The 14,181-nt window shown below is 36.5% G+C and overlaps 1 protein-coding gene and 1 pseudogene across 1 annotated transcript; one reads left to right on the top strand and one right to left on the bottom strand.

The window, feature by feature from the left end:
• Positions 1 to 4,032: 4,032 nt before the first annotated feature.
• Positions 4,033 to 4,876, bottom strand: LOC108477655 (anthocyanidin 3-O-glucosyltransferase 7-like; annotated as a pseudogene).
• Positions 4,733 to 13,592, top strand: LOC108479844 (dynamin-related protein 3A-like). The gene is made up of 20 exons (XM_053023102.1): positions 4,733 to 6,118; positions 6,653 to 6,935; positions 7,023 to 7,051; positions 7,154 to 7,255; positions 8,115 to 8,183; positions 8,266 to 8,325; positions 8,759 to 8,872; positions 8,963 to 9,011; positions 9,115 to 9,224; positions 9,751 to 9,843; positions 9,994 to 10,095; positions 10,170 to 10,307; positions 10,469 to 10,579; positions 10,688 to 10,783; positions 10,930 to 10,972; positions 11,195 to 11,346; positions 11,444 to 11,590; positions 12,182 to 12,234; positions 12,340 to 12,439; positions 12,660 to 13,592. Exons 1-20 carry the CDS (start codon positions 5,753 to 5,755, stop codon positions 12,936 to 12,938), a joined length of 2,496 nt encoding a protein of 831 aa, XP_052879062.1. The 5' UTR covers positions 4,733 to 5,752; the 3' UTR covers positions 12,939 to 13,592.
• The last annotated feature ends 589 nt before the right edge of the window (positions 13,593 to 14,181 follow it).

The following is a 14,181-nucleotide window of genomic DNA, read 5'->3' as shown; positions in this document are numbered from 1 at the left end:
GTGTGCTCTCGATATGAAATGTAAGACCATGGTTGAAAGATACCATGGCAACTGTGTGTAAGACCATGGTGAAAGATACCATGGCAACTCGATATGAAATGTGTAAGACCATGGTTGAAAGATACCATGGCAACTCGATATGAAATGTGAAAGACCATGGTTGAAAGATACCATGGCAACCTGATATGAGATGTGTAAGACCATGGTTGAAAGATACCATGGCAACGTGACATGAAAAGAATAAGATCATGGTTGAAAGATACCATGGCAACATGACAGAAAATGAGTAAGACCATAGTTGAAAGACACTATGGCATCACGTCAAAGATAAATAAGACCGTGGATGGGAGACGCTATAACGTCTATTGAACAATTGATATTCAGGTAAAATGTATCAGATGACGAATGGTTATATGAAATGGTTGTGTGAAATGTTTACAAGAACTGGTCATATGGAAATATATGTACAAAAGCGTTGTATGAAATAATTATGAGAATGGATAAACGAAATAAGTATAAGTACATGGAATATAATTTATGTTAAGTTTGATATAAGCTATTACCAGAATAAATATACATAAAATATATGGAAATGATGGAGCATAAACTATTGATATAATGAAATGAATGATATATGCTTGTGAAGAAACGGTAAGAGCATGATATGTTTCATGACATGTACATATATGATTATCTTTGATATGTTGATACAAGGAAATTATGTAAGTTGAGACTATTATTAAACTCAACTGCGACATGCCGAGAAAAATAGATATATCAATGTTGAATTTATATGAGATATGTGCAAGTATACTAACAATGTTGTTGTTTGATGCTTATACAAGTGCCAAACTGTTGATTGAATGGTAATATATTTATTTTATATGATGCATTGAATCGGTAAGTATTTTAATTTTTTTAAGTGATCTGCAAATGGTAGTAATGCTCCGAAACCCTGTTCTGGCAGCGGATACGGGTTAGGGGTGTTACATGTGACATAAAAAGTCTGAATTTAATTACAAATTATTTGAGCTCTTATTTTATATGTCAAAGCGATCTCTCTACTAGCTCGACATAACCCAAACATATTACATGTAAATCGATAATTTGAAATGAATGAAAATAACAATTAAGAGAAATAAGTCATATCACTATCTGCAGCGAATGCATTTTCTCGCTAAGTACAAAAAGATGATTTAGAGATTAAATTAAATTTTTTGAATTATTATTTAATTGATTGAAATTAATTTATTAAAATTTGATGTGAGAATTAATAAAATAGTCGTGATAGTTTTATTGAATGGGAAATTAAATGTATTTCTTCATAAATCTTAATGCGGTAAAGTTGTTATGACTTTAATAAAATTAGAATTGGGTTAAAAAAGTAATTTAATTGAATAAATAAATAAATAATATTTTTGGAAATAGAAAAATAGTTATTGGGTAGGTTAAAATTATATGTATTGGTTAAAAGTTTAGAAAACACATATAATTATACTCAGCACACAAGACGAGCCCAACAGACCTATCCTATATGAGAAAGGCGACAAACCATATTGCACAATAAGGTGTGCCTCCACCCTCTTAGTATTCCAGATAAAGAAATATTGTATTATTTTATTGGTCGCCCACCAATTAACTGTGCGGCATCTTGGTTGTCGCCAACCCTTCAACCATTTGAGCTAAGATCCTCCAGGCAGAATCTGAAGATATTCCTCGCAGCTAGGACCGCCTCCATAACCAGCATGTGACCAATACGCAACCTCTAAAATTACGTGACAACCTCATCAGTCGTAAGACTCCTCTGAAAGGCGCGCATATCTTCACTAGGGGAAGACCACATCTTCGCCAAAGATGCTGCGAACTTGGATATACTTCCGCCGTTTTAGTCGAATATTCTTACACTGATTTCATATGATTGCCCTCGCCTCCCGACGAGGGGAAAAGTAGTAGAACCCCATTGACTCCCCTACATCAGTCCCATTCAACTGGTACAGGTGCTGGAAGACAAATAGCATCGGCATTTCGTCGCGCTGGCAGCTATCGAGAAAGTACACCATTGCTAGCCACTAGGAAAAACTAGAGAGTTCACCAGAAGTGAGGCGGTAGTTGTTAACGAGGTTACAAAAGAAATGTTGCAGGGGGAGGTGGAATCTTGCCTCTATGTCGTGCAATGGGAGAAGGAAACTATCATCCGTTGCCTCGCACACACGATGCGACCCTGAAGGAATGGAAAAATCATAGGCAATGTGGGGAAGCTTGATTCCCCACATAGCTAGAGCCCGTTCTATTTCCTCCGGTGTGGTGGTGCAAACGTAGGGCTTCTCAGTTACGACGGGCAGAGTTCGATGAACCGAGACGATATGGTTGTGGGCTCATCTTATCTTCACCATGATTTAAGTAAAAAGAAAACAAAAATGAAAACTAAGAAGTAGAAAGGATTTGTGAAAATTTTCTCAATTCCAATTTGCAGAAAATACCAAAAGTGAAGAAACCTAAACCCCCAAAGATCCCCTTTTAATGACGTTCGGATGGCAAAAAATGAACCAACGACCCAGATGCAAGTAAGAAGAAGTGGTTCATCTCTCAATGGTCAGATGTGCGTGCCCAATATCTGGATTCACACGTGGCAAGGCAACTGTTTTGCACCATGGCCCGAGGCGTACCTTGCAAGCTACGTTCGAAATGGACCTAAGGCCCACCACTTTATAACATCCTTTAGGCCCACTAAAGGGAGACTGGATTGCTAGGATTTGGTAACCGCCAGCCCAAATGACCCAATAGGATCCGTATCTCTGACCCGGATAAACCCGACCCGGAAGAAGAATGTTTGCCTACAGAGATAGTTTGCTGGGGACTCCGTTGGGATGCTAGATGTTTGCAAAGATAGCTCACGAGGAGAGCTCACGTAAGCCTTGCAGGAATGAAGTCGTGAGCTATATCCATAGAAGGGATTGCGAGCCCTACAAGGGACCCCCACTTGTGACTAGTGGGTACGAGGTTCGCCGGAGGAGTCAATCCTAAGATAAAAAAAGGACCGCGTGCTTCGTAGACACGCGTCCAATAAGCCAAGGGATGCCCAAGGAATGTTAGCACCAGAGACAGGGAATGTTAGTGCCATCATCCCTAGGACCGAGACAAAATAGTAGGCTTTATTGTGAGCGTAATAGTAACAGTAGGAACATGTATAAATAACCCCTGCATTTCCCTTAATATCATACGAGAAAAATATTACTCAACACAAATATATAACTCAATAAATGGAAGATCTAACTGAAGGAAAACCCAACATTTTGTTGATAGAGAAATCAAACAGAAGAAGTTCATGCATTTGCTGAGGAGCAATATTACCATTGAAGCATCCCCATGAAATCATGTTCAAACAGGGAAATAAATGAGAAGATTACCCGGTAGGTAACCAGTTTCTTGGTGTCAGAGTTCGAATTAGTTTCAATTGCATGAACTGAAGCATGTCTGTTAAGAAGCAAAGAAATGTAATTTAAAGTTATAAACTGGGATACCATTAATATGATAAGTCAAAACAAAAGAGTAAAAGTAAGATAAGTAAACAGAAGAAACAGCAAAATCCTAACTATTCAACATGTTAATATAAAAAAAAAATTACCACGCAAGAGTATCAAGGCAAATCAATGCAAACTTAATAAAAGCTAGGAAACCCATAGTTCAGCATGTTACTAAAAAAAAACAATTAACATGCAAGAGCATCAATGCAAATTTGATAAAAGCTTGGAAACCCATCTTGAATTCGAACCGCCCTTCTGATTAGTTTATCTTCTGAAACTTTAATTGCTTTTATTTTTTTTAACTCATTTTAACGACCTGGGGTTGATTTAGAAGTGGGAGACTAGATTCAAAATGAAAACCTAACTTAATATATAGGGATGTTTCATAAATATCCTGGATTGGATGGATACTGTTATACTTAATTCATTGCTTAAGGGCGAGCCGGAATATAATGTTAATATTATGAATTATTATTATTAGATACATTTTCAGAAAAATGGATTCAGATTAAGAAATTAAAATTGTTTCTACTAAAGTTTTGAAGTCTTGTGAAGCACTTCTACTTGGTTCTGTTGCTTTCAAAACAAGCTCTTTCAGTATTCTAATCCTTTCTCTCATTTGCTTCCCGTGTTCATGTCCTAAAACGATCTTCAAGCTCTTGAGTACCCCACTCTTAGCGAACACATGCCCCTCAACTCTAACACCAATTCCCCATATTTCCTCCACCACACGTCCATTCATCCAGTGATCCCCAAACATCGGTCTGCAGATCATTGGGACTCCATTTGCGACGCTTTCAAACACTGAGTTCGCCCCACAATGTGTCACAAACACGCCTGTTGAAACGAGTTTCCCTTGCTTGCTTATCCTTTTAATAAACCCATTCGGTAAATGATGCTTGTGGTCATCCTTGAGACACCAAAGATATGGAATGCCCCTCTCTTCAACTGCCTCCGCTAAGGCTTTTAACTCCAACCCTGCTGGCGTTGCCGCTGTACCAAAGCTAATATACACAACAGACTTGGAACTTTGCTTGTCTAACCATGATAAACACTCTGTTGCATCTGAATCCGATGGTGGTAATGGAGGCAAGGGAAGTTCTTGCGTTAAGAAAACCAACATTCAGCAAAGCTGGAAACATGGACTTGAGATCATCAAAGAGTGTTGTGGGATAAAGTTCATGGCAGAAATTCATAACAATGGCAGTAGATCGAGGTAAAACACACCCGATTTTACTCAATGTGTAAGAAAAGAACGTTTCTTTCGAATGTCTATTGTGCATCGGAGATAACCCTGGAATAACTTCCAAAGTTTGGTTGGAATTTGCCACCATTTTCGTCACCACCACCATGTCCGAAAAGCTTGCATGTCCTCGGCCATATCTGCAGCAAATGTCAAAAACATATCCGTGACGAAGCAGCTAGCACCTCCTTCCAGTTTAAATGACTGCAACATCTAAGCCTTTTGGAAGTTTGCAGGAGTTGCTTTAAGGAAAAGGTCCAATCTCTCCACTGGATTTCCACTAAAAACATGATTTGCGGGCACACCATCCTCCACATTTTAAGCTCTGATATTATTCGGGATATCAAGTTTAAAAGTTGAAAACATGGAATCATTAGACTTCGCTATGGTTAGGAAAGAAAACTGCACATTCGGAGCTGCACAAGCTAACCTGCACGCCAGTCTTAGGATGGTTAGATCGTGACTGCCAAATGGGAAGGCCAAGATGGCAACATGTTCTTTTAAGCTTTGGGTCGGTAGCATTTAGGAACCCTATTTTTGACTGATGGAGAAAAACATCTGGGCAGTTGCCGAGAAATAGGAATTTGGAGATTGAATAGCAAAAGCTTTAAAATAAAAATAAAGGGCTAAAATCCATATCCATGAATGGTACAAGATCTTTTAGCATATTTTAACCTTTATTTATTTATAACATAAATACCAAAATTAGAACTTCATATTGATTTCCCGAAGCATGTGAGAATGCATAGCTAAAATGAATACCACACTAATAAATTAATTAACATAATTCCCAAGCCACAATTACATAGTCTGCTTCAAGTTCAATCATACGATCAAAGCTTCAAGATCTCTTTTATCTTTAGTACACACAAAGCATTAGAAAAGAGAAAGAAAAATAAAGAGTCAGTTCCAAAATCTAGCTTGATAGAATTTTCATATAAAATTCTGTAAATCTTTTCATCAATCGATCAATCATTGAAATTCAATGGCGGAAGAAGCAGCTGCATCGACGCCGCCTCAATCATCCGCGGCTCCTTTGGGATCTTCCGTTATACCGATAGTGAACAAGCTACAAGACATCTTCGCGCAGCTGGGTAGCCAGTCCACCACAGAGTTGCCGCAGGTGGCGGTGATCGGAAGCCAGAGTAGTGGCAAGTCCAGCGTACTTGAGTCACTTGTTGGCCGTGACTTCTTGCCTCGCGGCTCTGACATCTGCACGCGCCGCCCTCTCGTCCTTCAGCTCCTCCAGACCAAGCGTAGACCTGATGGTTCTGAGGAGGAGTATGGCGAGTTCCTTCACTTGCCTGGAAAGCGCTTCTATGACTTTTCTGAGATTCGCAGAGAGATTCAGGTTCTTTATTGCTTACCTTTTATGATTGAGAAATTCAAAAGTTACTCATTTTGATTATACAATTCAACAAATTAGGGGTTTTAGTATGTATTTTTGTGAAGTTGACATTTTTAAAATTTCCTTTGCAAACTGGTTGCTTAAGGAGTATTAGAATTGTTATATATATAATATTGAAGCGAGAAAGATATTATTAGATGCTATCTTGAATAACAAAGATGCAATAGCTGGTGGTACTGAAATTTGTAATTAGGGAAATTGGGAGCTTGCCAGAAGGAATTATTCGGCTTTAGGCTTTGCACTGATGGTTACAATGAGTAGAAAAGTGAATCACTTAATCTAGCTGTTCTTGGCTCAGGATCGTAAGTAGAATTTTTCTCTCACCCTTTGGGTATCTGAAAAACTCTAGCCTTTTATTGTTTACTAGTTAATAATAGTTTTATCCAATCAAGGAACAATATATATAATTTGTGGTGTTGAGTGTTTCTTTTTTCTCTGTTAATGTAAAATCCTTAAATAAATATCTATGGACTGCAGGCTGAGACAGATAGGGAGGCTGGAGGAAACAAAGGTGTGTCAGACAAGCAAATTCGACTTAAGATTTTCTCCCCAAATGTTCTTGATATCACTCTTGTGGATCATCCTGGAATCACAAAGGTTCCTGTGGGTGACCAGCCCTCAGACATTGAAGCTCGAATTAGAACAATGATCATGTCATATATTAAACAGCCAAGCTGTCTGATTCTTGCTGTTACTCCTGCGAATTCAGACTTAGCAAACTCTGATGCACTTCAAATTGCTGGAAATGCTGATCCTGATGGTAATTTCTACTATCAAAATCTCACTTCAGCATTGAGTTGCTATTTATTTAATTGAAAAATCTTTCTAACTTTTTGGTGTTCGGCAGGTTATAGAACCATTGGTGTTATTACAAAGGTGCATCTTTCAACGTGAAAATCTCCTTTCTAATTATGACAAACTTATGTTTAAGCTGTTTTTGGTTTCTGATTAGTTTCGGCTTACTTGCATATGAATCAGTTGGATATAATGGACCGAGGTACTGATGCTCGTAACCTGTTGCTTGGAAAAGTGGTTCCTCTTCGACTTGGTTATGTAGGTGTTGTAAATCGAAGTCAGGAGGTAACCATGGAACCTAACAGAAATAAAGATATTAATTCATCAATCTGTATTTTATAAAACTTTTCTTAATAAATTATTTCTAGTACATTGTTAATGCGGAAGGTTTCTCATTTTTACAGTTATTTTCTTAAAATTTTTGCCATACTTATTAATTCAAGATGCTCTAAAGGCAATTTTGTCTTTCTTCATATTTCTTCTTTGGATTAAGACATGTCAATCTTTTTAGTCATTTTTCATTTTGAGATCTTCCTGTCCATTTATGTGTCCTGTCATTTTGTTTCTTGTGGTTGTATGTCACTCAACTGCCCATTTCAGATGGTGTGTGATATCCTCGAAGCTTTTACAGTTTTAGGCAACATGAAGTATATATAGCTTAGAGCAAAATGGAGCTTGAATTTGATAAACTTAGATGATTAGACAAAGACATCAAAGCATAATCACTAAAACGTTTCAGGGGTGCTAAACCAAATGCATGGCGGATTTTTACAGCATAACATATCATTAAATATTATGCAAGAACTTTGATTTGGGTAACTCTACTGCCTCAAAAACCTAATTATTTCTTTCCCTCCTCAAAAGTAACTGTAAGAAATATTAATGGTTAGTAAGTTATCATGTTTTTGCTTCTATATGACTTCTTTAATGGTTACTCAGACCACGTACAAGAACTTATCATATGGGTAAATCTACTTCCTGAACCCATTTATTTCTTCCCTTTACCAAAGCAACTAAATGCAATTTTAATGATTAATAAGTTATCATTTTTGCTCTTACTTGTACTTCATATACTGATTATCTGGTACCTTATTTTACTAGTGCTGATAACTTGATTGCACTTCTAATATTGTCTTCTAAACAGGATATTTTACTCAACCGGAGTATCAAGGATGCCCTTGTTTCAGAGGAGAAGTTCTTCCGCAGTCGTCCAGTATGGCTGCACCAACCTTTAGTTTCATTGTTTGATACAGTTTTCATCTACAATTGGCTTATTCGTTTTTGATGGTACACAGGTATATACTAGTCTAGCTGATCGTTGTGGTGTTCCTCAATTGGCAAAGAAGTTGAACCAGGTAAAATATTTGCTAGTTGAAGTTTCCAGAACTTTTATGGGGTATAATTGAAAAAAATCTAAATGTCGATGCTTTTTTCTAGTGTTCGTACTTTCTATTGATGTTTACTTAACCCTGTCATCCTATTAATTTTCCTCTGTGCTATGCATTTGGTAGAAAAATCTCCCATTTACTTCTGACCAGATTGTAAACTTGCATCATTCTACTCTCATCTAGAGCAATTTTCCGTAGGCTTGGTTATGTTCGGAGTGTTTCTTCTTTCCTTTTCCCTTTTATCTTAATCAAGTCACCCGCATGCTTATAGCATCTGTTGAAGGCCTTGTGCTAGTAGTTGGGGACTGATTTGCGATCATACTAGTTGAGCCTTGTGACCTAGTTGTGCTGTATTTCTTTTATCTAATTGATGAGTCTTTCTATGCTGTTTCTAATGTAGATTTTAGTTCAACATATAAAGGCAATACTTCCTGGCCTGAAATCACGCATTAGTTCTGCACTGGTTTCTGTGGCTAAGGAGCATGCAAGCTATGGAGAAATTACAGAATCAAAGGCATGTATATTTGTTTGTCTACCACGACCTTTGTTGAGTAGTAACTGGAATAATTTTCTTACGACAAAATTATGGTTTTATAATTTATAGGCTGGCCAGGGAGCTCTTCTCCTGAATATTCTTTCGAAGTACTGTGAAGGTAAATTTTTTGTTTGGCTGTCTGTAAAATTAATATTCTGAAACACCTATCATTTACAATCTACTAAGTTGGTAATGATACCATAATGGTTTGTTGGAACCAGCATTCTCATCAATGGTAGAGGGGAAAAATGAACAAATGTCTACATCTGAGCTGTCTAGTGGTGCAAGAATTCATTACATTTTCCAATCAATTTTTGTCAAGAGCTTAGAGGTGTGTAGACTGTAGACTGATATTTGTGCTTTGATATTTGCCTAGTTAGTTGGATTCCCTTTCCATTTGAAGTTAGAGCATTCTATTATACATCTGTCTTTAGGGTGTTTCCTCACACCATCTTACAAAAGTTAGTTGTTAATTACTATGCACGTAATTGTACAAAATATTGGTTGTAAAATACTATCTGTTACGATTAACATTTTTATTCAATCTATTGATACGTGCATTTCACTACCCCATGAGTGATTTTGCGCAGTCTCTCTACTAGGGCAGGATAAGAAAGTTAAATAATGGCAACCTTATCTGTATAATTGGTTATCTGGTTTCATGATCTTAATTTCTCACCTTCCCTCCCTTTTTTAACAATAAAATAAAACCTCTGACTTCCTGCATGAGCTACTGCTTTCTTTAAAACAGACATTAGGAGTCCTGCAGTGCAACTTTATAAATTGGTGATGCATAACATGTCTCTGTACGAGGGTTTTTATGTAAATATTTTCTATGTAATTGATTTGTTTTACAGGAGGTTGATCCATGTGAAGACTTGACCGACGATGACATTCGAACTGCCATCGAGAATGCAAATGGTCCTCGATCTGCACTATTTGTTCCAGAAGTAGGTTATAGTGTCTTCTAATTCAAATTTCTAATCTAAGATTATTTTTGTTTTATACAGAACTACATTGCTGTTTTCCAAATTGTTGCCTGGGGTTATTTCTTGTTAATCTCAGTGAATATTGGTTATAATTCTAGTTTTTATGTATAGGTTCCGTTTGAAGTGCTTGTTCGAAGGCAAATAGCACGATTGCTAGATCCAAGCCTCCAATGTGCAAGGTTCATATATGATGAGTTAATAAAGATGATTCTTGCAGATTATTATCGTAGTCCCTCATCTTTATTGCTTCACAATCTAGATTTATAATAGAATTGTCCTCTTTCCAGGTTAGCCATCGCTGCATGGTGAATGAACTGCAGCGATTTCCTGTTCTGAGAAGACATATGGACCAAGTTATTGGGAACTTTCTCCGAGAAGGCCTCGAACCATCTGAGACAATGATAGGACATATTATTGAAATGGAGGTATTTCTGCTAATTTTATTTTTATATATTATTTTATGTATCTATTCTTAATCCTGTTACAAGAGATGAAGTTGATACAGTTGAGTGCAATGCTTGTTACATTCATATGTTCTTTTCAAAGATCTGTAGTGATTTGAGCTATATGCCATTTAATTTTGCAGATGGATTACATAAATACTTCCCACCCAAGTTTTATTGGTGGGAGCAAGGCTGTAGAACTTGCCAATCAGCAGATAAAGAATTCCAGAGTTCCTTTACCTATCAAACCAAAGGCAGGTTTCTACTTATAGTAATTTCTCTGGTATTATTTCTGATCTTTTTCAAATACCAATCCCAATTCCTTTTCATTTTTTTCTGTATTTCTTTCTTGACTTAATCAGGATGGTTCAGAGCCTGATAAGGCTCTTACTTCTGAAAGAAGTATTAAATCTCGGGCTATTCTTGCAAGACAAGTTAATGGAATCATCGCTGATCAGGCATGAGAATTTGTGTTTCTGCTGCCCAATATATGCTTTTCCTTCCCTGCCTGTTCTTTTTTGTTTTTTCCTATAATTTTTTCTCCTTCATCTGTCTGTTTTCTACGTAAATAACTTGAGAAGCCTTTTACTCCATTTTTGTGCAGGGAGTCCGTCCTGTTGCAGATGGTGAAAAACTTCCATCTACTGGTACTGCATTTTAGGCTGTCGTTCTGAATTTGTTGTTGCAATATCTAATATTCTTTGTGATAGTTATGTAGGATGGCCAAATATTGAGGATTCTCTCTCCCTTTTTTTCCTTTTGAAAGGGATCTGGCTGATTTTCCAATGTGAATTTTGTGTTTATAGTTCTCACCCTATTTTGATAATTATCAAGCGGCATAAGAGTAAAATGAGTGTGGGTTTTTTCAGGAAGCACAAGTATTTCAACTTGGGGTATTCCATCAATATTTGGTGGCAGTGATAACCGCACATCAGTGAAAGAGAGCTCAACAAACAACAAGCCATATAGTGAACCTGTTCATGATACTGAACATTCCTTTTCCATGATCCATCTCAGAGAGGTGCCTACACATCAGATAAATTCATCAAGGATCCAGTGCTAAATTAAAAAAAGAATGTTAATCTGATCTTGACAAGCATGTTTTTTACTCTTTTCAGCCCCCAACTGTATTGAGGCCTTCAGAAAACCTTTCAGAAACTCAAGCTATTGAAATTGCTATTACCAAACTGCTCTTAAGATCATACTATGACATTGTTAGGAAGAACATAGAGGACTCTGTGCCCAAAGCAATTATGCACTTCTTGGTAAGTTTAAACCGAGTAGATTTGCTAATTGTGTATTTTTTGGTTTCTTTCTGCTATCTATCCATGTTCACATTCAAGCTCCTGATGACTGAAATCCAAAAACGCATTATGGGTCTGGCCAAAGAAAGAAGGCATTATGGTATTCAAGTTAGAAGATTGTAAGTCTTTCTAGTGAAATTAAGTTCAAATTTTCACCTTATCAGTTCAGCATCTGTTTGGCTTGATGTAAACAATATTTGGTGCTAAGTATGTTGATTTCTATCCTCAACTATTTTGATCTGTAGTGGAGCATATATCATGTAATTTGAACTAGGTTACCATTTCTTTTTTCTGTGGTTGATGTATTTAGTTATGTTAGAACAGTGATGAATTACGTGATTGTGTGAATGTATCCAGTTTGACTTCTGTAACATGGAGCTAGCTAGTTGGTTGAAATTTGTTCATTTATTTCTTATTTGGAACCTGAAACTGTTGTAATTTTGTAAATATAACCGTATAAGCCATGTCTTTCTAATGATAGTTTATGGTGCAATATTTGCATTGCTAAGCTGAAGCATTACATGAGTAGTGATCTCTGATATCGATGTCCAGGTAAACCATACAAAACGTGAACTTCACAATGTCTTTATCAAAAAGCTCTACAGGTGATATAAAGCTTTCTGTCATTTGACTTGATTTCAATTATTTATCCCTGTGATAATCTCTTTGTTGACCTTTGAGTGTCCTGTATGTCTCATCATCCAAAACAGAGAAAACCTGTTTCAAGAAATGTTACAAGAACCTGATGAGATCGCTTCTAAGAGAAAACGTACTCGAGAAACACTCCGAGTTCTCCAACTGGCATTCAGGGTGGGTTCTCTTAACTGCATATCTACATATGTTGATTATTAGAGCAATCACTAGACTTTTAATCTGTTTGTGAAGAGGATATGACCCAAATGTCTTTTTCCTTGTTTGCATACATGTTAATGCGTACTATTGCTTAATTTTTAATTTCTTACTAAATTACAACATTAAGTGCAGCTGCAGCCACATTTATTTATTTATTTATTTAAATCGTTTTGAATAGACATTGGATGAATTGCCATTGGAAGCAGAAACAGTTGAGAGGGGATATAGTCTGGGTTCTGATCCAACAGGGCTGCCGAAGATTCATGGACTGCCAACATCATCAATGTATTCTATAAGTAGTGGTTCAAATGATTCTTACACAGCTTCTTCCAAAAACCTAAAACCTCGCAAGTCAGCTCACTCGGGGGAACTACAGTCACACTTGTATGCCAATGCAGATTCAAATGGAAATGGGCGCCATTACATGCCAGGCCTCTATCCCACAGTTGATCTGTAAGCCATTTGAACGTGAAACTGTGTAGGTTGGTCCAACTTTCTTTTACCAAATATGGAGGCATTATATTCATTTGATTGCTTAGTCTAATTTTTCTCCCTCAAGATCTTCAGAACTCCTCCAACCAAAGCTGGCATATTGGTAAGTTGGTGTTATTTCCTAGCTTTTATGCATTTTCTTTTGACACCATATATTTCCTTGTTCTACTGCCATAATATAGGGTTATTTGCATTGTTTATCGCTCCGGGAAGAATAATGGGAGCGAGGAACTTGCTCTTTTTTTTGTCAGAAATGATAGTTTTCTGTTCCTATATCCATTCTTTTCGCAATCTCTTTTCTCTCCCCCATTTGTTAACATCAGGCAGTAAACACAGCCGACTATTTGCGTGATAATGCATTTGGATCAAGAATGTTAGCCATGGAGTCTCTGTCCGTTGGCCTGCTGGTTGTTGGGTTTTGCCTGTAAAGAAACGGATAATTGCAATTTTGGATTCAATAATTTCGGCAGAACTTGTTGAAGAATAATAATCATAAAAGCTATGAAAATTACTGTTGTTTCATTGTAAAAGTTTTAGATTTTGCTGTCATCCAACTTGTGCATGATCTGAAGACTGAAATTTGCCCTCATTTATATGGTTGTGGATTTATTTTTATGAAGTCCGGTGATAAATTTCAATATGTATTTTCTATCCCATTTTTTAGAAGTGATGAATGCGTTTGATCTTTTATTATGGGAAAAAAAGACGACTTATTCTTTTATAAGTTCTTTTTCTTTCTTTTTTGGTTAGCAAGAGGAACATGATATATTAAAGTATGGAAACAATAGCCTAAGGTGGCTCATTACAAACATGATAAAAGTATTAAAACTAGTACTATCCGAGGAAGCTGGGGCCTCAAATTGCTTCCTAATGTAGCCAAAGCAATAGCGTTCCGGTTCTCCTTGAAGATATATTTAAGCTTTTTATTGGGGATGAATAAAAATATTTAAAGAATTTAAAAATAAATAAAATATCTTATCTAATACTAAATAAAAAATTTAGTAGTTGATATTCACCTCATACCGCGATTTCTGACGTTATCTATATTAGTAAATAATACAAAATGGAATTTTCATTTTGATTTATATTTTTCCTCCTTTAAAGTAGTTATTTTCCTTTTAGAAGTTTCATTGCATTTTCACTATAATTTTCATCAAATGAATATAGTTTGATTCTAATACATGTCGATTGAAATTGAAATTCTGTTT

Source organism: Gossypium arboreum, chromosome 12, assembly GCF_025698485.1.
Source record: "Gossypium arboreum isolate Shixiya-1 chromosome 12, ASM2569848v2, whole genome shotgun sequence".
Classification (NCBI taxonomy): Eukaryota; Viridiplantae; Streptophyta; class Magnoliopsida; order Malvales; family Malvaceae; genus Gossypium; species Gossypium arboreum.
The sequence above is the reverse complement of the archived record's forward strand: the minus strand, read 5'-3'. Positions and strand labels throughout refer to the sequence as shown.